The sequence below is a fragment of the Diospyros lotus genome, chromosome 1 (assembly GCF_014633365.1).
Source record: "Diospyros lotus cultivar Yz01 chromosome 1, ASM1463336v1, whole genome shotgun sequence".
In the NCBI taxonomy this organism is placed as follows: domain Eukaryota; kingdom Viridiplantae; phylum Streptophyta; class Magnoliopsida; order Ericales; family Ebenaceae; genus Diospyros; species Diospyros lotus.
Window position 1 is genome coordinate 25,163,484 of NC_068338.1, and position 23,488 is coordinate 25,186,971.

The 23,488-nt window shown below is 38.4% G+C and overlaps 2 protein-coding genes across 3 annotated transcripts; one reads left to right on the forward strand and one right to left on the reverse strand.

Annotated features, from left to right (window-relative positions):
• The first annotated feature begins 986 nt into the window (after positions 1-986).
• Positions 987-2,273, forward strand: LOC127811146 (dormancy-associated protein 2-like). Its single transcript, XM_052350857.1, has 2 exons — positions 987-1,297; positions 1,802-2,273. The coding sequence occupies exons 1-2, from the start codon at positions 1,186-1,188 to the stop codon at positions 2,137-2,139; spliced, it is 450 nt and encodes a 149-aa protein (XP_052206817.1). The 5' UTR covers positions 987-1,185; the 3' UTR covers positions 2,140-2,273.
• On the reverse strand, positions 2,217-22,364 carry LOC127811134 (protein transport protein SEC24-1). Of its 2 annotated transcripts, XM_052350852.1 has the most exons (14): positions 21,966-22,360; positions 21,304-21,369; positions 11,221-11,274; positions 10,938-11,110; positions 10,627-10,813; positions 10,339-10,484; positions 10,110-10,264; positions 9,402-9,483; positions 9,205-9,320; positions 7,851-7,949; positions 5,911-6,034; positions 3,757-4,034; positions 2,843-3,057; positions 2,217-2,753 (listed from the first exon to the last, which is right to left on the reverse strand). In XM_052350852.1, the coding sequence occupies exons 1-14, from the start codon at positions 22,291-22,293 to the stop codon at positions 2,542-2,544; spliced, it is 2,235 nt and encodes a 744-aa protein (XP_052206812.1). In that variant the 5' UTR covers positions 22,294-22,360; the 3' UTR covers positions 2,217-2,541. The 2 variants fall into 2 exon arrangements, with proteins under 2 accessions (XP_052206812.1, XP_052206806.1); XM_052350846.1 differs by having other exon boundaries at positions 9,205-9,483; positions 21,966-22,364.
• Between the last annotated feature and the right edge of the window lie 1,124 nt (positions 22,365-23,488).

The following is a 23,488-nucleotide window of genomic DNA, read 5'->3' on the forward strand; positions in this document are numbered from 1 at the left end:
TTAAATAATCATGTATGTGATTTGGTTTAGAGGTGGGCAAAGAGTTGATTCGGTTACCGAATCGATCGAAATCTACTAATTGATTAAATCGAATAGAGAAACAAAATTAAATCGAATTGATTGATTAACCCGAAAAATCAAACTAATTGCCGATAACTGAAAAAATCGAATCCAAATTATATAAATAGAAGTGAATCAATTAAATCGAAGAAACACAAAAAAATCAAAATAATTGATAGAAAACACATAAAATCGAAAAAAAATATCGTTTTATAAATATTAAAATAATATTATTTTAAAGTTTGGTTGATTCGGTTAGTTCAATTTTTCTAACCAAAAACTTAACTTTTGATAAAAATTAACCTAACCAAACCGACAAGTTGAGTCAGTTCGGTTAGGTTAGTTTGGATAAGTCGAACTTTTACTTTCCTCTAATTCGGTTTGTATGTCATGTTAAATATTTATTAGCACTTAAAAAGCCAAATCAATAAAAGAATTGTGGCATATAAACTCGTATTTAAAGGTTTGTTTTTTAAAATTTCTAAGAAAGTGGAAACTAGTATAATGAAAACACTTGAATTAGAAGTCATTGAAGTGGAGACATTTAGCAATTCTCCTGGCTAGACACTTCTCTACCAACTAATTATCTTCAATCACCTTAATTGCCACTTCAAAAGATTTTGAAATTGTAATTGTAAAATTCTATAGTTTTAAATAGTTCATTAATTCTTGTACTTTGGATTTTAATAAATAAAAAAAATCTAAGAGTTAAAATTAAAATTTCCATCAAAGTTGGTTAGAATCTTAGTCTTAGGCTATATTATTTATTTTATTTTATTTTCTAAAAATCTTAAATGGGCGGACACAATATTTGTGTGCATAAAAAATTAAATTTTTTATTTACAGGAAAAAAATAGAAAATTATTTCTTAATATTTGCTACTTCTTGTGGCTGAAGCTTATTTAATTCCTTTCAAGGCTACGGGGCTTTCCAAGAAAACTCCGGGTAGTTGCTGCCTACTGCAAAGGCAGAACCCCTCAGGCGAGGCTTCTGAAAAAGGCAGCAAGTCCCATCCCAAAGCTAGAGAGAATCCACGCTTTCTTTAAGTTGAAGATATTATAGCATAAAGAAGAGTCACGGAACGGAAGGCCTAACATCTATGCTTGCTGGCACAAGAAAGAAAAGATGACATCTCCACTGCCTTCGAAGCTTTTCCTTCTTCTTCTTCTTCTTCTTATTCTTCTTCTTCATCATCCAGATACATTATCATATCCTTCGCAATCTCTCCTGGTTTCAGGTACATTTATATCTTGAAAATCTTCTATTTCTGCCCTCTTTTTGTTAGTTTTCTCATTAATTCGAAGGAACATAACTGAAAACTAGGGTTACCAAAAACCAGTGCTCGACTTGAACCCGTATTTCAACCTGCTTCCTACCTTGAATATTATTTTGTATGTTCCTGATATGTATTGATATAATAATTTATGATATAAATAGTGAGTAGTTCTTCTTCCTCAGGCATTTAACAGATTTTATGTAAAGATTAAACAAAAAATTGTAGTATGTACCAAATATATATATATATATATGAATAAAAATTTCATATATTTTTTTTCTCAGTTCACTCCCTTTCACTTCAAAATTTTTATGAATATTTATACTGACAATTGTTTACCACTTGATAGTAATAAAATTAATATCAATATTTACCCCACACAAAATAAATAAATGGTGAGTTAAAATTTACATACTTGTAAGATGAAGACTTGATATATTATTGTTATATTAATGTTTCATGCAGCGTCTGATCAGGAACCAAAAATTGTCGAAGACCATGGAAACATAGCTGAAACAGCCAATGAAACAAGCAACGCAGAAATCACTGCAATTGACAGGCTCGGCGGTGGGGCCGGGGGTCATGGCGGAGGTGGTCACAGTGCCAGCCGCGGCGGTGGTAGAGGCGGGGGCAGGGGCCGATATAGGGGATATGTAGGTGTAATACCCTTGTACGCGGCCGGCGCCGGTGGACATCATCCCAATGGCAACCACCATCACGGCGGCGCCACCAATTATGGTTGTCCATCCTACTTGCTGGCTTATGCAATCCTAGCCTCAGTATTAGTTCTTCTAGCTAGCTGAGAATGTAAACTTCAAATACCCCACAACATTTACCTACATCTTTGTTGTTCTAAATTGAATTGAAAGCCAAGATCATGTCATATATTATGAATTATTTGAGATTATCAAGAACAATGATATGTTTGAAAACTCAATAGTGACGAGCAACGCTGGCTACTTTTAGTCAATCTCAAGCAGTTGAAAACTATTAACTCAAGTCAAAAGGGGAAGCTTTTCAACTGGGTGTTTGTACAGCTAACTATAAACAACGGTTGCCTATTCAGTTTCTCCACCGAGAGAGCTTCGGCTTCATTCGCCGGTCACCAGAAATTCCCGTTAATGAATCTGCCCGTCTTTACCCGATTCACGTACCCCCGGTATAAAAATAATGCACAGATTATCCAGCTTCTAGTTTTGTGTCCTCTATTTCATGTACTCCCATACACTTTGAGTGATCTCCTCGAGGAAGGAAACGAAACCCATGACAGCTGTGAAGCCACTGCCATCTACATCCTGTTCCTCGATGAGATAACTGTCGAATGCCGTGGCATCATCTTGTACTCCTCGAATGAATATGAGCCTCGGAGTTATACTCCTCTCTTGCTTGAGTTTGTTTATTGTGCTCCTCAATAAGCCTAAGGGGATGAATTTGTGTCAATAAACCAACCAAATAATGAATGTTCATGTTCTATCAAGTCGCTGGCAATAGCTGAAGTCAACTTACAGTCGTGCGGTGGGGGAAAAGGAAGGGAAGGATCAGCTGTAGAAGAATAAAAGACGATGAGAGTTGTGAATGCATCAAGTAAAAATATTGGAGCGCCACTTGTCATCAATGCAGAACGGCTCAAAGAATGGCGAGGAAATGCTTGCTTGTCTGGAGTCGAATATGATGCCAGCAGTGGGTATACAGCACGATGAAGAGAACTAGGTTCCAGTGCACTGCAATGCAAGTACCAGAAAAACAATTTGTAAGCAGCAATCGCCAGAGGGATAATAACAGAGACAGAAAACAAGAAATGATGAACTAAAAAGCAGTTTCAGAAAATTAGTGAAGTACAATGTTTGCCGGTCCATTCTATATAGAAGATTCGGGTACACTTTTGCAGTGCATATCTCAAACACCACAAACTAATTCATGCCCATAGCCAAGTGTAACTTGATTATCTGGTACACATTTCAAGTAGACAACCGGTAAACATATGTGCTTAAATGTTACAGTAAACAAATGTCAGGTTTAATCTCAAACCATACTTTACTTGAAATGATACTTGACTTACTCCACAATGTTTTACATGATTATCCATACTTGATGCCAGTTGCCAGTTAAATTGAAATTCCTAATTTGTTACACTAACAGTTGAAACTAATCTTATCTTAGGTGTATATCTAACATAAGTCTAAATGCAGCCCAGGATAATAACCATCAGTCTCCAAGTACATGGCAGTATTTCACATTTTATTAAGCAAAATGAGTTAATTAAATTTCTCATCCAAGATTTCCAATTTTGAAAGTAAAATTGCAAATCTTCATTGGAGTTTCTAATAGTTGAAACTGATCTCATATTGAGTGTACCCAACAATAATCCAAACACAACCTTGAATAATAACTATCACACTCTCCATGTGACCATCATTTACCTGAAGAGACATTGCAAGTATATGCGGTGGTCAGGATGGACTCCTTCCTCATGGAACCGAAGAAGGGGATTGCGAAGCAAAGCAAAAACTAAGCGAGGTAAAGATTGCAGCTGTGGGCATTGGGAGAATGCGACATCAATACGAGCAGTTACTGTTTTTCCATGGTTATACTGAACAACTTTACAGGCATCATTATACTGAGCCGTCAGTATTACAAGCCAATCATGTAGCAACATCCTGCCTTCCCGAACTCCTTGCTCCAGCGAGGCTGATATGACCTGGGGGTAGGTGTATAATACAGGAGAACAACTGTTAGCACGCACGCAGCAGCATAACCTAATTCGATTTTTTGTTGCAGCTTGCTCTTTCTTTTCTTTTCTTTTTTTTATAAATAAATATGAATCATGCATGATGTATTTCAATTAAAAACTTATGGACTCTTCAAGTTTTTAATGATCAACATTCATGTTCTAGAAAACAAGAACACACTATTTTTTTTTTTTTTTTGAAGAAGAAGATTCAGCATAAATATGTGGTCATAGAAATTATCAAAACAACGTGACTAATGTCAGGAAGAAAAAGTAAAACCTAAACTGATCCTTAGAATCCAGTGAAATTGAGAATCATCAATCCAATAGAACGGATTGGACCAAGGGGCAGAGGGAGGTCTAAACATCCCCTATAAACCATCTCAATCCTATTCCTATAGACTAAGATTTTCTCCTCCATCTCTTCCAGCAGAGCATGTATATCTGTTGAATGGTTGTTTTTGATAAAAGTAGCTGTATTTACCCCCCCCAAAACCAACATTTCCTACCCAAAACGAATTGGAAATGAAATGACACACGCTTCTGCTAGGTTTTATTTCATAAAGAACACAATCTGAAGGCTTGCTGAGATATGCAGCCAATACCAGTCCTGATTGGTGCAACAGGCCAACCTGAAGAAATTTTTCAGAGGCAATTTTTTCTTGTCTCCCTATAATGATAATGATAACAACAATTAACAAAAAAAAATGCGTCCAAACAAAGTATTCAATTTTTCACAGCTTGCAGTCCTAGATAAACTCATGATGTTAGATCCTCGAATCAACATTGGTTGTCTTTTCCTTTAAAGTGGATTTTTTAATCACGGTCTTGAGCTAGGAAATATAACTTGTACATTTATTGCATGTCCAACAGACATTACATAGTTCCCTCACTGTGAACATGGCATCCCCTCCCTAAAGGAAAACCTACCAACAAGTTCCGATGCCAAGATGTAGGACACTATGAAAGACAAAATAACAATAACAATGTTCAGGAAGATTTATGTTGGTTGGGTCAAGGAAAAGACTTGCAGGATTGGGGTTTCAAAGGGGTAGAAGATAAGGTTGTAACTTATAAGGGAAAAAGAACAGTGTAGGATGTCTATAGATGGTATTAAGTTGCTGTGATTACAATTACACTGTTGGCACTTCTCAGAAGCAACAATTACAAGTTTGCAGCACTACAGCAAGCTGAAAGAGTAGGTCTCCTTAAGGAACAACAACTTTGTAATGAAAACTAACAAATTTAGGGTTTTTATTCATGATACACTTTGTTTCTTTTCTAGTCCGACATAAGAAGGTTGTTATTTCAAACTCAAATCACTTTCTTTTCATAAGCGCACAAAATCCTTCATTCAAGGAAGTATATTCCATATTCATTCATATTTGTCTGAGATGTTCAAGTACACGTATGCCTTGTTCGAGAAAGTAGACTCCATATTCATGCTTACATTTGTTTGATGTGCCTAATAAACATCAATATATCCTCAATTTGATATATTGAATAGAACAAATGATACTGTTAATATATATTCCAGATGATCTCTTTATCTGATGGTCCAGAATCCCTATGAGGAATGGGAAGTTTGCTCTAATTCTTTTATTGAAGCAGAACCTTCTTAAAGACTAGAAGCATCATAAAGTCATTTGATAGAAATGCATCATTATGATGATCTCCTAATACAGTATTGCCAGTATACATCACCTTTACACCACGTATGTGCAATAAGAATTGCAAAATCAAGCAAGTACATGATTTTGCTGCCTGCGTTTGATTAAGTACAGTACACCAAAAAGAATAGTAGTCAGATAACTAGAATGCAATAACAATCAAAAAAGCAACCAACCTTGTGAACAAGTATGGATAAAACTGCTTCAAGATCAACACTGTCATAAAGTTCATTAATATTTCGAGCAGTTCCAAGTTGCATTGTTCGAATCCTTAATCTCCTCTTGAGGGAATACTTGCCTCTGCATAAATATACTATAAATCAACTTATTCCTAAATTTTGAGTGCGTCCACAAGTATATTTGTGGAGACACCAAATTTGATAAACAAATTCCTAATAAGTAAAAAGATCAAGGAAAAGAAATGGACAGCAAACAAGGAGCTATTTTCTCTTTTTGCTGAAAAAAATAATATTGAAGAACATGGAGCTATTTTCAATCTGGAAATTTGAAGAACAATGTAAAAATAATATTGATAGCAATACAAGACTTGTATCCAGAAGCGATGATCAATTACTGACTGTTTCTACTGTTGGTACGAGCAAACAGCAATCTTGCAAGAGAAAAGTGTATAGACAACAATATATCAAGTCTTAATCCCACTAAGTGAGGTCAGCTACATGAATTCTATCTCGCCAAATCATTTCTATTTATGGCAATATATTCAAGAGAAAAACACATATAATGCTTCTAAAAAGAGCACTGAAAAGAGTGCTACTAAAGCATACCCTATTCTAGGTGTTAGCAAAGCACAAATATTTATAGAAGGCTAGAGAACTGAAACTTCCTATCTAAACTCAATGTATCATAAGGTAATGTTTGGTTGGACGGAATTGGGTACGAGGGAATGGGAATCCTTCAAAAGCATGTTTGGTTGCTACAAGGGAATGGAATGGCTCATTCCCTCCTATGAGAGAATGGGCATTCCCTCACAAAATGGATGGAAAGGATATTTGTTCCATGGAATAGGTATGCAGATTATTTTTACCCTCAACTTCTCCATGAAATTACACAAGGCCATGTATATAAGCCTGCCCTAAAATCATTTTCACCCCTCCATCTACCCATCTGCTGTGAAGAGCTCTTCCCAACAGTTGCTGCTGCCTCCAACTGCCACCATGTTCCGCCGCCTGCCGCCACTCACCAAAAACTGTCGTGAATCATCGTCCTATGCCACGAACCACCATCTCCGCCAATCTGATTCACTGTCGCTGCCAAAAAACATAACAAACCACCCCTCCCTGCCACCAAAAAAAAAAAAAAAAACACTGCGACCAACCCATCTCCTCCACCGTTGGAAACCAGTGTGAACCACCAGGACCCACCCCTCTACTCCGCCACTGGAAACCAGCAAACCACTATGACGCACCCCTCTCCTCTACGCAAAACCACCACAACCCACATTCTCCTCCACCGCCGATCTGCTGAGAACCACCACGACCTGCCCAAAACCACCGCAACCCACAATCTCCTCCATTGCAGATAGCTCAGCAATACACATAAGAATGAGGCTCTAAACCAAAGATGTCTGAAGATCTCACAGGAAAAGATGTGCTTTCAATAGAACTAACTAAACAAATTAGCTCGACAATACACATACACAGAGTTGGCGAGAGGGGATCAAGTGAGGAAGTGGCAGGGTAAAACAAAGTCCAGAAGCTACAAAAAGCTTTGAATTTTTCAGCCATCTTATTAACAAACTATCAACAAATGAAATGCCATATATCATCAGGTAAAATAAGGGCAGTTACCATAATTCAAGTATCTTGAAAATTTACCTTGATTGTCTAGAAACCTGAGGGTTTGGACAAAATTTTCCTCAAATATGATTGCAATCACAATTAATGCATACAGACAGAAAGAAGAAAGGTGCAAAAAATTCCAATCATAATGAATGTGTTTTTCTCAAAGATGGTTTACAATCAAAGGCAGCATCAAACATGGAAAAATATGAGGTGCATTAACAGATCCTTTTAGATGGAAAGTCCAAACATATATATAAAATAAAGATCATAACCAATTTATGCACTGTTTGAGTACAGCATAGAACTAACCCTACCTACTCGCAGAACTGGGCCCAGAACTGGAAAGTTCCTGAGGAGGCACAACAATTGTATACTGAAATGCAATCTGTAGTATTGGAGATTCTGTAGATAACCTGCAGAAACAATATCCAATCTCTGAAGTTATTACCTTGTACAAATTATAGGAAACATGCCATGTAGACGTGAGTGTGAGAAGGGGTTGGAATTCTCAAATAAAGGGAACAAAAGGAAAATAATACAATAAACCACAAGGGGCTTCTGTGCAAATGGCCCAAACTACAGGGATATGGGGGCAATTTACCCTAGTTTTTATGTTAATTGTTCAAGACATGGTGGTGACTAGTCAATGTGATTTGGAGTTCACATTGAGCAAATTGCATTCCTAGTGCATGAGATTCCCACTTTGCAAAGGTCAAGGGTGTGTCATTTTCGAACGTAACCTAACCCTTTGTAAAGAGATTATTTTCACAGCTCAACCCTGTAACCTTTCAGTAACAAATGAGTTCATATCGGATATTGTTATAAATTAATTAATGAGTGATTGTAGTAATTTTTATCTAACTTTTTGGTATTGGAATTCAATATTGGATGTTATAGTTAATACTAGGCATTTGAAGTAAATAGGTTATGCAGGTTGTTTATTTATTAAATGGGTTATGTTTTGTGTCATGTTGTAGTTTATTTTATTAAACAGATTTAATGCGCCATGTCACGTCAATTCTTTCTGACACAACCTAATAATTAAACAAGTTATACAGGTTGGGTTGTGTTATGTGTGTAATAAACGAGTTTTGTTGTGGTTCAAGTGTTTAACACAATTAATTAACCGTGTCATGTTCAAGTTGACCTTTTTTGTTGCATTAATAGGTTGACACAACCCAAATATGACCAGCAAACACGAATTGCCACCCCTAGGACATGGATTTAACTCGAAAGACTATAGACCCTTCCTCCATCCATTAAGTGAGAATTCATAACAACTTAGTTTCTATAATAAGATTATAAAACCGGTCAGGCGTATGGCTAAAATCCCAAAAATGGCAGGCCATATCTCCTAATTGGAATAAGAGAACTCATTCAGTCAACAAAAATGCATCCAATACTCAATTAAAAGAAATTATGTATGAAAACAACCAAAAAGCATCCATCACTGCGGCATAGGCTTCAATTACAAAATGTTTCCAATGCAAAGTGGCTTCTTGGCTTTACCACGTTGCTATTTACCTTGGAACCTTTATAATTTTCTTATGTTTCCAAGCATCATGTGCTCATCAACATTCTTCAAATCAAGTATACAACCTAGCAATCATTTATATATTAAACTTGAAAGCTGAAAGAAAGAAAGGTTGCCCAGAAAAAGCATTTCACCTGGAAAATCCGACATTATTAGCAAAATCAAAGTCATAAGCATATGTGGCATAGGAGTCGCAACAAATTATGTGCTGAACATTTTCATACTGAGGATCTGGGAAGAAGTGACCATACTGCAAAAAAATAGTGAAGGTAAAATAAGCAAATCCAGGGCAAAACTTCAAAGTCTCAAATAAGATGATACTTGAGCATACAGAATGGCCAGTTTTGAATTCAGAGGACGTCCTCAACCGCAGTATACAGTTGAAGGCATATGGGCGACTCAGCATCCGGTACCTACAAGATTGCTTTTGCATCAGCTAGATAGAGCAAAGCAATACAACTTGAAAAATCTTTACCACTCAAACATGAACGATCTGAACTAGCAGAAAATATATATTGCCTAGTACTTCACCATGTTAACCACTTGCAATCCAATTTGTGCAAACTAACGAAAAACTCCATGTAACCAAGGCTATTGTCCCATTCAACAACAAACAATGTCTTAAAGAAAGTAGATTAAATTGTATTCACATTCTCTGGATATTTAAGTTTTGCTCTAATGAAGCTTGGCTTATACATGATCAAGAGTAATATATATCACATAAAAAAAGATTTGTGCAAAATCTGATGTTGGCTACTTGCTAGTTTTAACATCATAAATTTAGGACATACAAGAACTTTAATGGAGGTAATATAATTTTTAAGCATTATGATTTCTTTACATTCAATTTGGCATTTGATACACACAGGTTCTGTGGAAGATAATCAAGTGTAATATATCACATAAAAAGAGATTTGCATGAAATTTAATTTTGGCCAGTTGCTAGTTTTAACATCATAAATTTAGGACATATAAGAACCTTAATGAAGTTAGTACAATTTTTTAAGTATTTACATTCAATTTAGCTTTTGACACTCACATGTCCTGTGGAAGAGTTGAATCATCAGTATTGGGATACAGAAACAATGATCCTCCACTCTCAATGCTAAGAAACTTCAATGATGCCAAATCTGTGTACTCATTTGTAACAGCAAATATGTCCACACACACACCAGCTTGGACAGCAAAAGCAGCCTGCAGAATGTATGCCAAACTTTACATTTCAGAAGCTTACACCAGAAAAACACAACATAATCTAAACCATATACCAAATCTTTGTAAAAGGGTGTCTGCTCAGGAAGTAAAGCACGGTCTGCATCCTCTCCTTTACTAGCATACTGTTCACCATACCGTCTTGTATCTAACTGCCCAGCTCCATAGTCAGGAGGGCCAGATAAAAAGGCGAAGACCCTAGCTGCAGTTAATTTCAACCAAAAAAATGAAAACAAATATTTCATGCCTTTAAATGAAACATGAGTGGAAAAAGTGTAAAAATGTGGCACATGAAAGGACTGGGATTGGTAAAGTTAAGCAACTAAAAGTTCAAATAATCATACCTAATGCAAATGTACTTCCATACTCTGAACTGAGGTAATTAAGCAAGGCCTCCATTGCTACCCCAAAACCTCGGCCACCCAGCAAAACCCCATCCAATCCTTGACCAGCAGCTGTGGTCCTTTCCCATGAGTTTGTTGGTCTTAGGGTTTCAAGTGCAGAAGCAATACGATCCTTACAAGTGTCCACCTATAACAAAATATTGAATTCAGAAGCACCAGTAAAAAACAGTAAAGGCCAAATCTACTGATTGATTAACTGCAGAGGCAGGTGGAGAAAGACAACAAGACAGATGTAGCAATCACTGACATACTGGGGCCAAAAATGACAGCAAAGGCATGACATCCTCAAGCTCAATTGGGAGGGTGCCATCCAAATCTGGGGGGATGAAAACATTCTTCACTACTGGAATGGGTCCTTGCACATCATACAACCCTATTTTGTGGCTAAACGTAGCAAGCCCAAACAGTGAGCCAGGCCCAAGAGCTGTAACAGAACCCAAAAAAAAGGTCAGCATTCAAATATAACTGAATATAACTGCAAGCATCCAGCAAATAAATATTTGCAAATGATTTTTAGCATTCAAAATTATAAACCTTCCAGAGCTGCCAATAGAGCACTTTTTGTAAGCTCCAAAAATTCTTCTGAAGCTGCATAGAGATTCAAGGTAATTTATAAAATTAGTCCACCCATAAACCTATTAACAAAAAACCATGACAAAATAGTAGGTTAGGAGGATTTTTGTGATAAAGAATAAATGAAGTTGAGTGCAATCATTCTTCTCACTTACAATGTAGTTGAGTGCAATCATTTTCTTATTACTTACACAAAATATATTGAAATAAATGAAGTTGAACATTACTTACACAAAATAGAGTCATTCATATATTATTAAGACAAGAGTTCATGCATTTAACAGAAATATAGAGATGCAACAGAAACAGAGTTGTCAGAAATTTGTTAAGCCCAGAAAGATTAAAGAAGTAAACAAGAATAGCTACCATGCCTAATTAAGGATAATAGTCCACAATCTTCCTTGTTTTTTAAGTATAGTAAAAGCCATCAAAGTGAATGAACAAAAACAAAAAACCATCAAAGTGGGTGCATTGTGTCATGACCCAAGGGTCCAATTGTAATTTTCTTCTGAATTTTCAAATGTAATGGCAGGAGCCAACAGAAGTAGTTGATAGCAGAATTACATTCTACCCCTCGGTATAGTGTAACTATAGGGAAAAGCCTATACAAGGCTTAGCTACCCAAGGATGGGGATTCATGAATGAGAATACTCTAAATTCTTTCCCTTTCAAATTCTCTCTTATTCTTTCAAACTCTCCCTCCAAAATTCTCTCTCTTTCTATCCTTCTAATTGTGTGGAAAATCAAGTCTCATTTGAGAGACTTGACATTTTGGTATCAAAGCCGATCATCCTCGGCTGTGATTCTGGCAAAGAATGGGTGTGATCCGATAGCTTAAGGTAGGCGGCAATTGAATTGTGATCGAAGCAAAGAAGGTGGATCTAATGGCTAAGGGCACCAGATTGAAACAACTAGAGAATTGCATTGAAGCGATGGAGTATGGGATATCCCAAACTCAAGAGGTGGTTTCTCAGAGTAAGGAGGAGGTGCAAACAATTCGCGATGAATTGCGGGAGGATATAGTGACTTCCAGGGATGGAGTTCAGAGAGAATCGAGGCATAGAGAAACAATGGATCATCAATAGCATGATCAAATGCTGTCTGTGCTCCCTCAATTATGGTTACCACCAGAATTTCCTCCCTGATCAGTTTCGGAGACCGACATGCCCAAACAAGGAATTCTTCCTAGGCCCCAAGGAGTGGCGAAGGCTGGGACCTCGCAATGTGAAGACACTAGTGACCAGGTAAGAGAGTTCAATTCCCCTAGATCTAGCCAAGGGTCGATACCAAGGCTAAAGATTCCCCTATTTGAATGATCCAAACTATGTTGATGGATCCGTAGGTGTGAGAGGCTTTTTTATGTACTACAATATTGCTGAAAATCAGAGGATTATCCTTGCTACAGCCTATCTAAATGATGTGGCTGATACCTAGTACCAATGATGGTCTAGATCTAGGGGAATGCGGGCTAGATGGATTGATTTTGTGAAAGAATTATGCATCCACTTTGAGGAAAGGAATATGGCAGATACTATTGAAGAATTCAATAAACTCAGACAAGAAGGGACAGTCACTGAGTATCAGGAGAAATTCGAGGAGTTGGAGGCGTTGATGTGAAATGCTCAACCCACTCTTACTAATCAGTACTTTGTCTCTAGTTTTATTAGTGGCCTTAAGGATGAATTAAGGTTCATGATGAAAATGATGATGCCTGCCACGGTGAGAGAAGCGGCAGAGAAGACGAGGTTACAAGAATTGGAACTAGAAGCAATTTTCAAGAGGAACAAACCCATGCTAAGGGCACTCCCAACTGTTGGCCACTTAGCAAGGGGGAACTCTAAGGCTCTATTGCATCCTATGGCTTCGGGTGGACATAAGGGGAGCTCTAATCCATCTGCAAGCAGAACCACTACACTAGAACAAAGAAGGATGTTGGGATTGTGTTATGGGTGTGGTGACAAATACAACCCCGAGCATCAGTGTAACAAACATCTACTCAACATGGAAGGAGAGGATGAGGAGGAGGATGAAAACAATGGGGAGGAAGAACAGGACAAGAAAGGGGAAAAGACAGAGGATGCACTTGAGGAGGAGCAGGGTCTGGAAGGGGGTGAAATCTCTTTTCATGCACTAAGGGGAGGCCCTACTGGGAAGATAATTAAGGTCAGAGGATAGGTAGGAAGGAAGAGACTTATGGTGCTTATAGACAGTGGCAACACCCATAACTTCTTGAATGAAGCTACGGCCACTAAATTGAAGTGTAGAATGACTCACACCACACCATTGTCAATGATTGTGGCCAACGAACACAAGATGTATAGTCACTGTAAGTGTGTGCTAATTTTAGATGGGTGATGCAAGAACATGAGTTCAAGGTTGATCTGAGGATCTTAGAGCTGGGAGGCTGTGATATTGTGCTACGAGTGGACTGGATGAGGACAATTAGCCCATTAACTTTCACTTCAACAAACTAGAGGTGACTGTAGAAATGGTGGGCAAGAAGCTGACACTAGTAGGCAACCTGGATCAGGAAGAATGCAAACTAATCAAAGGAAGCAGGCTGCAGAAGTTGATACAAAGAAAAGGGGGGCAGATTACACAGTTCTATTCAATCCATGCTATGGAATGGGATGGAACCGAAAAGGAGGGGAAGGCTCAACTAGTGGGGAAGGAGGAATTTGACTCAATTTCTTCTCAGGTACCTATTTTAGATAGCTTGCACTTACTTTTGGAAGAATTTAAGGACCTCTTCATTGAACCTAATTCCCTACCTCCTAAAAGACCCTTGGACCACACCATACCCCTCAAACCCCAAACCACCCCTGTTAACATATGGGCATATTGTTACTCATCCATACAGAAGGCATAAATTGAGAAGCAAATTTCTAACATGCTAGCCACTTCTTTTATACAACCTAGCCAAAGTTCTTTTGCATCCCCAATGTTACTTGTAAAAAAGAAATATGGTACTTGGAGATTTTGTATTGACCATCGCCAACTCAACTCTCACAACATCAAAAACAAATTTCCAATTCCACTAATTGATGATTTGTTGGATGAATTGGCTAGAGCCAAGATATTTTCCAAATTAGACCTCTCATCTAGATACCATCAAATCCAGATGAGGCCCTCAGACATGCCTATGACAACCTTCCAAACTCACCAAGGCTTGTATGAATTTGTTGTCATGCCTTTTGGGCTTACAAACGCTCTAGCCGCCTTCCAAGCCCTCATGAACCAAATCTTTACCCCATACCTTTGAAAATTTATCCTAGTCTTCTTTGATGACATCCTAATATACAGTCCAAATTTGGAACAGCATTTAACCCACCTTCGAATCGCATTTGAGGTCCTTAGATTTTAACCAACTATATGTCAAGCTATCTAAGTGTATCTTTGCCAAGAATAAGGTGGGATATTTGGGGCATATCATCTTTGGTGAGGGTGTCAAAACTGATCCTAATAAGGTCACAGCTATGGCGGAGTGGCCTAGACCTCTAAGTGTGAAAGAACTTAGAGGGTTTCTAGATCTAACTGGATACTACCGGAAGTTAATAAGGCACTATGGGGTGGTTAAGTAGACCATTGACATAGCTCCTCAAGAAGGATGGCTTTCATTGGAACCCCCAAGCCAAGGCAGCCTTCTTAGCACTCAAGGCGGCCATGACTCAAGCCTTTGTGTTGGCACTACTTGATTTTTCCAAACAATTTGTGATAGAAATAGATGCTTGTGAGAAAGGGATAGGAGCAATGTTGATGCAAGAAGGAAGACCTATAACTTACATCTGCCAAGCATTGGCTCCTAGGCATCTGTGGTGGAGTGTATATGACAAAAAATTACTGGCAGTGCTGAAAGCAGTTGACAAACGGAGACATCTAAAAGGCAACCCATTTGTGATCAAGACTGATCATGAGAGCCTAAGGTTCTTGTCACAACAAAGGCTACAATCTCCATTACAAAGGAAGGGGGTCTCCAAGCTTATGGGGTTAGACTACACCATCCTTTATCGCAAGGGAAAAGAGAATGTAGTGCCTAATGCCCTATCCAGAAGGCAAGGCAGTGGTAGTGGAGGTAGTTGCTACCATGCCATTACAGCAGTGGTGCCTGAATGGGTGAAGGAGCTTGTGCAGAGTTATGACCAAACAAATTGGGTGAGGGAACTATTGCCCCAACTTGCTGTGCAACCTACAAGTAATCAGGGACATTCATTATCCAACGGTCTGATCAGGTTTCAAGGAAGATTAGTGGTGGGAGATGAAAGGGTTTGAAGGAGAGGATCTTAAAGTCTCTCCACTATTCACCACTAGAGGCACATTCCGAGATTAAGGCCACTCATCACAAGGTGAGGCAGTAGTTTTTTTGACCAAAACAGAAAAAATATGTAACAAACTTTGTACTGGCTTGTGAAATGTGGCAGAGATGTAAGCATGAGCAAGTGCCATACCCCGGTCTACTACAACCCTTAGAGGTTACAAAACAAGCATGGGAAGGGATTTCAATGGACTTTGTGGAGGGGTTGCCTAAATCTAAAGGTAAGGATGTTATATTAGTGGTGATGGATAGACTGACAAAATTTAGGCATTTCCTTAGCCTCACACACCCTTTTTCAGCCCAAGAAGTGGCCAGGGTATTTTTGGATTCGATGGTAAAGTTGCATGGGGTCTCTAAATCGATTGTATCGGATAGAGATAAAATCTTTACTAGCAATTTTTGGCATGAGTTGTTTAAGAAGTTAGGAGTGGGATTGCACATGTCAAATGCCTATCACCCTCAATTCGATGGCCAAACGAAGAGGGTCAATCAGTGTCTAGAAGCCTACCTCAGATGCATGTGTTTCACCAAGCCAAAAAGCTGGAACAGGTAGCTGTTACTAGCTCAATGGTGGTACAACTCCTGCTTCCACAGTGCCATCAAGAGAAGCCCCTTTGAAGCAGTGTTTGGGTACAAGCCACCCATTCTACTAGCTATAGCTAGCTCTACTACTAGTTTACCAACAGCGGAGCAATACTTGCAGCAAAGGCAAGACATGCTATCCATCCTAAAGAAGGAGTTAGCCACAACACAAAATAGAATGAAGCAGAAAGTTGACAGAAGAAGGAGTGGGATAGGGTGTTCCTAAAAGTGAAAAGGTTTTTGCAACAACCCTTCACAACCACACCTGCATCAAAGCTTGGTCCTGAGTATTTTGGGCCCTATATCATTGAATCTAAAGTGGGAAAAGTGGCTTACCAATTGAAGTTGCCCCGAGGAGTGAATGTACACCCAGTGTTTCATGTGTTACTGCTTAAAAGGTCCATTGAACCAGGAGCCCCACTAGCTAGCAACTGCCAACCATGGAAAATGAATTGGAAGAAACCCTGGAGCCCAAGGCTATCCTAAACAGGAGGGTGATCTATCAAGGAGCAGTGCCCCTGACCCAAGTTTTGGTCCAATGGTCACAGCTGCAGCCAGACCACACCACTTGGAAGTACCTCCCAAAGCTATTGAAACAATTTCCACGAGCAACAAGCCTACTGTGAAATTCTAGAGGACAAGAATGGGTTTTGAAGGGTGGGGGAGTGTCACGACCCGAGGGTCCAATTGTAATTTTTTCTAAATTTTCAAATGTAATGGCGGGAGCCAATAAAAGTAGTTGATAGCAGAATTACATTCTACCCCTTGGTACAGTGTAATTGCAGGGAAGAGCCTATAAAAGGCTTAGCTACCCGAGAATGGGGATTCATGAATGAGAATACTCTAAATTCTTTCCCTCTCAAATTCTTTGTTATTCTTTCAAACTCTCCCTCCAAAACTCACTCACTCTCTCTCTCCCTCTCTTTATCCTTCTAATTGCACAGAAACTCAAGTCTCATTCAAGAGACTTGACACATTGCTTAACATAGTATGGACACCTCGTATTTTGTTGTAAAGAGTTCCATGATGCTCAAAAACTGAATGCTTAGTGATTGAGTAAATGACATCAAGAAAGAATAATTTAGCTCAAATCCTTCTCCAAATTCCCATTGTTGAAAGCAGAATCTCCTTTGTGTTTGTGGTTGACACAAGGCCATGTGCGTGAATTGAGCTCTCCATACATTGGAAACTGGAAAATCATTCTTTGCTTCAGAGCCAGCAAGCCAGTTACAACAGGGGAGCAAAGCAGCAAGACAATATAAAGGGTAAATGACCAAAGCCTCCTGAACTTTAAATCTGTTACAATAGTTTCTACCATCTAAGTCCTGTTTAAATATTCACCCAACCATTAACATGATGATAACAAACTGGAGGGTGTACAATAGACTAGATGACACATTATGCTTTCCTCCATGCATGCTTTTATAAACATGTCCCAAGTTGACTCTGAGGCTTATCTTGCAAATATTTTAATGTCAGCATGTTGGATAAGGTGTCTCATGGCTTTTTATTAGGTTACTTGATGCCATCATAGCAAAACAAAACAAGCAAGCTCCACAATGTTGACACTGGCACCAACAATTAAAAAAGCACGAAACTAAATTTTCATCAGCCAAAGTTTAATAATCTAGGCCAACAGACCAGTGAACAAGAAACTTAATTTTCATTTTGAAAGTTCAATAATCTGGGCCAAGAGACTAGTGTGACCTAGTGGTGAAATTATACAGTTTTCATTTGCTCGACAAACAATATTATCGTGTTTGTTTCTATCAACTCAAACAATATGATCTTGGTCCACCAGTCATTAGGCACAAAATATCAATAAACCAAAACGAGAACATCTTTTGTTTTTTCCCCAAGTAACACAAGGGCACCACTTCAAAGTTGGAGGGGTGAAAAACTAATCAAAGTAAACTTCAATTGAAATGGATTGTTACAATTGGGAGCACTGTCAGTCCAAGAATTTACCCAAATAACCAACAAATCAGATCACTCTTTTAACACTCTCTCACTGATTCGATAATACAACATAAACAGAAAATTATAGAATTGACAAAGGATAAAGATAGAGCAATCAAACCACACAATGCACCGAGATTTATCCTGGTTCGAACCAGTTAAAACCAGTCCTACATCCAGCCTTCACAGAGAGAGCAGCCCACTATAATCTTGATGAAAACAGTACATATGAATCACTCGCACACCCCACAATCCTCACTGAAACAACCGAGAACCCTCGCTGCAAGATTACAAAGATATCTCTCTATCTTTTCTCTAGCAATACAGCTCTCTATAATCAATGAGTATGATCAGAATTCCAGGCCTTCAACAGACTACCCCACGCCTCTTATTTATAGATATAAGAGGCATGAGTTACAATGAGGAATACCTGGAATACCCTATCAACCCCTCACTTAAAATTTACATGCAATTAGCCTTTTATTTCCTAATTTGCCACTACCAAATATTAACCTAAAATGACCGAGTTCTTCTAGAATATCCAGCCACTCAATGCAAAACTTGAATAACATGGACCCAAATAAGGTGGTGGTTGGCACAAGGAATAATCAAAAGAAGCTGGGTTTTGATCAGAGATTGTACGGATCTGTACAGCTGGAGAGCACTGAAGAGTATTAGAAACCAACCCCTTTCACGGCTAGACCAAACTCATGTGATTATGAGTTAACTTGCCTATTAAAGCCCATAATACGCAAGTTAAAGAGCACGTGACCAGTACAAGGATGCCTATACAACGCGACTTTTCTTATTAAAATTATGTGAAGCAACTGTCTTCTTTCCTGAAATTAGAATAGGACAAACTCACTCATTGATCTTCTTTCTCACATGTCCAGAAATTTTAATTGTAATTTCTGCTTCTTAGCTTCAATAGGTGCTACTCCAACCTTATTGCATATGATGTTATTTCTTACTTTGTCTTTTGGTAAAATATGTATACCCCTAAGGTTTAGTGTAAAAATAGGGAATACCTCTAACATTTTAGAAATTATAATTGTTGAGCCCAAGAAAATGGGCTCAAGCCCAAGGAAGGAAGCCCAAGTGAGGAAACCCAAAAGGAAGAAGCTCGAAGGGTCATCCAGAGACCTTCCAAGGGTCTCCCAGGTGACCCTCTAGGGGTCTTTTTCGAGTTCCTCCAAAGATCTCATTCGGCTCACCCTGAAAAAATCCCTTGAAAGCTCGAGTGACCCTTCTTGGAAGGCTTTCTCAATACCATTGAGAGACCATTCCGAGAGCTTCTCTTGGGTCACTCGACCCTAGAAGCCTTTCTCGGTAGTGAGAGACCCTTCCAAGAACCCCTCAGGCCCCTTAGACATGGTCTCCGAAAGACTATCCAAGACAAAATTACGAGAATGTGTCAAATTTACCTCTAGTGTCTTCGCCTGGAAATCCAAAAGAGATGATCTGAGAGAAATGGGTACCCCACCTGTCAATTTCACCCTCTATGAATAGGGAGTAATCCCTCCAGTTGAGATACACTCAAAACTCTATTCAAACTACACATTTACTGTTTTTGCATTTTAAGTCAATGAGACTAACTTAAAACATCAGAGAGCCCACGCGAGAGACACCCCGTGCCCCTAATTGTTTATGTTTTACAAGTTTCCCAAAGACTAGAAGCTCAAGATAAGTACTCTCCTGCAACTACAAATTTATTGTGGTATCTAGGTGTCACAGCCTAAGCCTAACAATGATTACCTTCCTAATTCGATATGAATTGGGAAGGCTTTCTCAATGAACAGAACGTAGAGTCGAGAACAGAAAAAGTGAGAGATAGAAAGAGAGAAAGGGAGAGAGAATGAGAGAAAGTAGAGAGTAGAATTCTTCTTGATATTTCTCAATAATCCATTCAGGGAATCGTTTGTAGAATTTATACAATCTGCCAAGAAAGCAGATTCTACACGCGCTATAGTTATAACAACCTGTTGCCACCCTATAACCACTTGCACGTGGATTCCCCTAGGCTAACAAAAGTTACAAAAGTAAGAAGAAAATTAAAAAATTGCCATAAGGCCTAGTCCATCGCGTGACACTAGGCAACAACAATAATAAAACCCTTACTATTCATAATCACATTACATTGCCTCATATTGTTAGACAACCACGAATGACTTCCAAAAGAAAGAGATGGCGTAAGCAAAATTTACGTTCAACTTCCCAAAATGCCCTCTAGTGAGTTGAATGCCCATCTACCTCAATGGGCATTACCAGTCTACCCACACAAGTTTTGAATATCCAATAACGGAAAATGTGGTTGTTGAACCACAAACACAATGGCAGCTGCAGCCAGCTGAACCACAAGTGACGATAGCTGGAGATTCAGAGAGCTTAGAGCAAAACAAAGGAAGGGCTTAATGCGTAGGACTGAAGGATAAGCAAAGTGGCTTATGAGAGGATATTGGATGAAATGGAACAAATTCTCAGCCAAAGAGGTAAGAAAGACCAAGAAAAACTTAGTGGGAGACTCTAAGATATGATATGAGTTATAAGGGCCTCATAGAAGATATGGTCATATAAAGAAATTATTAGCAACCAAAATTCATGTAGTTGACCACACCTAGTGGGATTATACCTTAATATGTTGTTTTTAATATCCAACAAGTAAGCTTGTATAGGATTTAACATGTAATAAGGCATCAACATTTGAAGTTGTATATAGAAATGAATAAAAAAGAAAAAGGCATTCCCAGTGCCCGAGGTTCCCAACTTTGTGAGGGTGTCAGTGTCATATTTTTATGAATCCTTCTCTTTTTTCTTTTTTTTTTTTCTTTTTAGCAAAGAGGTTGTTTCCACAACTCAAACCCATAACCCTCCAATCACAAAGGAGTAACCTTATCATTTCTTCCAATGTTTGCCCTTTGTAAATAGACATAAATAGAATAAATTGACAAGGTACAATTGTTTATAATCTGGAGGCATGATGTGATTGAAAGTTTACTCCACCAACGTCACGTAGATGAGGAAAATAAAAGTACTAAAGCCATTAAGAATTCTAATTCTAGGAATTAAATTCAACAGCAAGAAATCACTTGCAATTACATCATTCAAATTCAAATCAAGAATAGCACATAAAATCATACCAACAAATTAAACACGAAAACTACTAAAAACCAAGGACCATGATTGTATCTTACATGATAAATCCACTGCTGCAACATAAACTGGGCGGGCCTGCATTGCTTCTTCTTCATATCCCTCCACTAAGAGCAAATAAGACACGATTTATCAGAAGCAAAAATGTGCAGTTGTTTATGTTCATGCACAGATAAGTGAAAGCTAAAGCCCTTTTTTTTATTGAGCAAGAAAAAAAAAAGAAAGCTAAAGCCCTAATTCTCTTAGCTCACCGTAAGGAAGAAGATGAGAACTGAACAGTCTTGATGCTCAACATTTTACTTATCTAGACAATCTACCTATCTTAACAGTAACCTCTTGTCTCTAACATGATAAATAACCAATTGCATATACATTCTCGTTCTATGTCCATATGAAAAATAAAACAAGATAGTTAGATATAATTAACCAATTTATATATCCATTCCCGTTTTATGTCCCCACAAAGCGAAACAAGATAGAAATCGTATACTGGAGTTACTCTTTCTTTTCTTTTTCTCAGTTTTCTCAGCCACCAAACGGAGCACATTGCAACCTTTTAACCTTAAAAGAGACCAAAATTCGATTTTCCAATCACAAGACCAAAGAACCGAAAACAGAGGAGATCAAACTTCGGATCTCTACAGCCAATTAAATAAAGCAAAGACGTATAAACAGAAAAAATGCACAAATTATGTGGGAATACTTGGTAACTCGAGATCGATGAAGGAGGAGGTGTTCTCGGGGCAGGAGTGTGGGAGAGAGTAGCGAGCGATGGCCTGGGAGGTGAGGCCGTTGAGAGTGCCGCAGAGAGAGCAAGTCCAGGCCCACTGCTCCTGATCGCAGTAGCTGTTGTAGTAGGCCCAGCAGTTCTCGCAGCGCGGCAGCAGGTGGCCGTCCGATCCGTACACCGGTGGGTTCCCGTTCTCATCCTTCGCGGCGAACGGCGTCACCGTCACGCCCCACGGAAGGCCGGACGACTCCAGGGCGTCGGCGTCCATCGGAAACCGCCCCACCGTAGCCCTCAACGCCATTGGGAAGCAATTGGAGAAATGAGAGTTTTGGAGACTTTAGATGTTTATTGTGATTTTATAGATCGAATGGAAAAGAATTTAAAAACGTAATTGCGTATATTACAATGGCCAGGGTCGGAAGAGGGTGGACTTCACTCTCTAGCGTTAAACGTAATTTGCGAATTTCACGTTGTGGAATTCGCGCCAGTGCTTAAGGGCGGGCCATAAATTGAAGGTATTTTAGTAACTTTGATGTTCAAAGGGAAGATATTCTCACTTATCATTTTAAATAAGAGATATAATAATCATAAAAAATGTCTCCATATACTAAATCAAGAATATCTCATCACTTAATTAATTTATCATTAAGTCGATCTCATCACTAATTTATCTCCAAACATGCTCTAAAGGTTTAGACTTGAGCCCTAAACTCTTTTGGGAATAAGTTACTCCATTTAGATCAATGTGAAATCAAAAACTAAAAGGAATATATTTAAAATTTGTAATATCTACGTTACAAAAATTATGACATTTTGAACTAAAAGGAAAAAGATATTCATTTCATAGCATAAGATAAAAAGAAAAAGATATCAATTATTCTAAATGAAATACAATTAAAAAAAGAATAAGAAAATTACAATGGCCCCTAAAGCCTCCCAAATTGCAGTCAAGATATCGTGATGCAACAATCCCATTGGCATAGTTTAGTGGTCCTGATGACTCTCTAAGAAGAGTCTGCTTCATCATGGTTTGAGTAATGCCTAGGATTAAAATCTAAGATCACCAAGTCCCCTAATTTACCTTCTGCATCGTTCGTTGAGGCTTAGTGATGTGGAGCACCGACAAAGGGGCGTAATCCCAAGATACAATGATCAAGCTTCAATCTAGCTCAAGCCTCAAGGTGAAATTGATTGAAGTACATTTCGCAAAAGGCTTTGAAATCTACCTTCCTTGTGCAACCTAGCATGTAACCTTTAAACAAAACCATCTATGTATCTTCGTCAACCCTAAGCTTGCTACTTTGGCTCCTTAGCCACTCCTTTGGCTTCTGCAACCAATCGAGGATGTAGCCTTCAACAAAACCATCTTGGCCTCAAAATGTATGTGTCGAATGTCACTCGCTAAGACCTCAACTTTAGATAAATTGTATGTAAATTAAGCAATTTATTTTCTATATTTATTATTTATTGTTAAGCATTAAGCAACTTCCTTTTCC

Excerpts from the sequence above, each read along its gene's own strand:
- LOC127811146 (XM_052350857.1), top strand. The coding sequence starts at position 1,186 with ATGACATCTCCACTGCCTTCGAAGCTTTTCCTTCTTCTTCTTCTTCTT. Across the intron at positions 1,298-1,801 it reads GCAATCTCTCCTGGTTTCAG|CGTCTGATCAGGAACCAAAA; the intron begins GTACATTTATAT and ends TGTTTCATGCAG.
- LOC127811134 (XM_052350846.1), bottom strand. The coding sequence starts at position 22,293 with ATGGCGTTGAGGGCTACGGTGGGGCGGTTTCCGATGGACGCCGACGCC. Across the intron at positions 7,950-9,204 it reads AATAATGTCGGATTTTCCAG|GTTATCTACAGAATCTCCAA; the intron begins GTGAAATGCTTT and ends TTGTTTCTGCAG. Across the intron at positions 4,035-5,910 it reads TATCCATACTTGTTCACAAG|GTCATATCAGCCTCGCTGGA; the intron begins GTTGGTTGCTTT and ends ACCTACCCCCAG.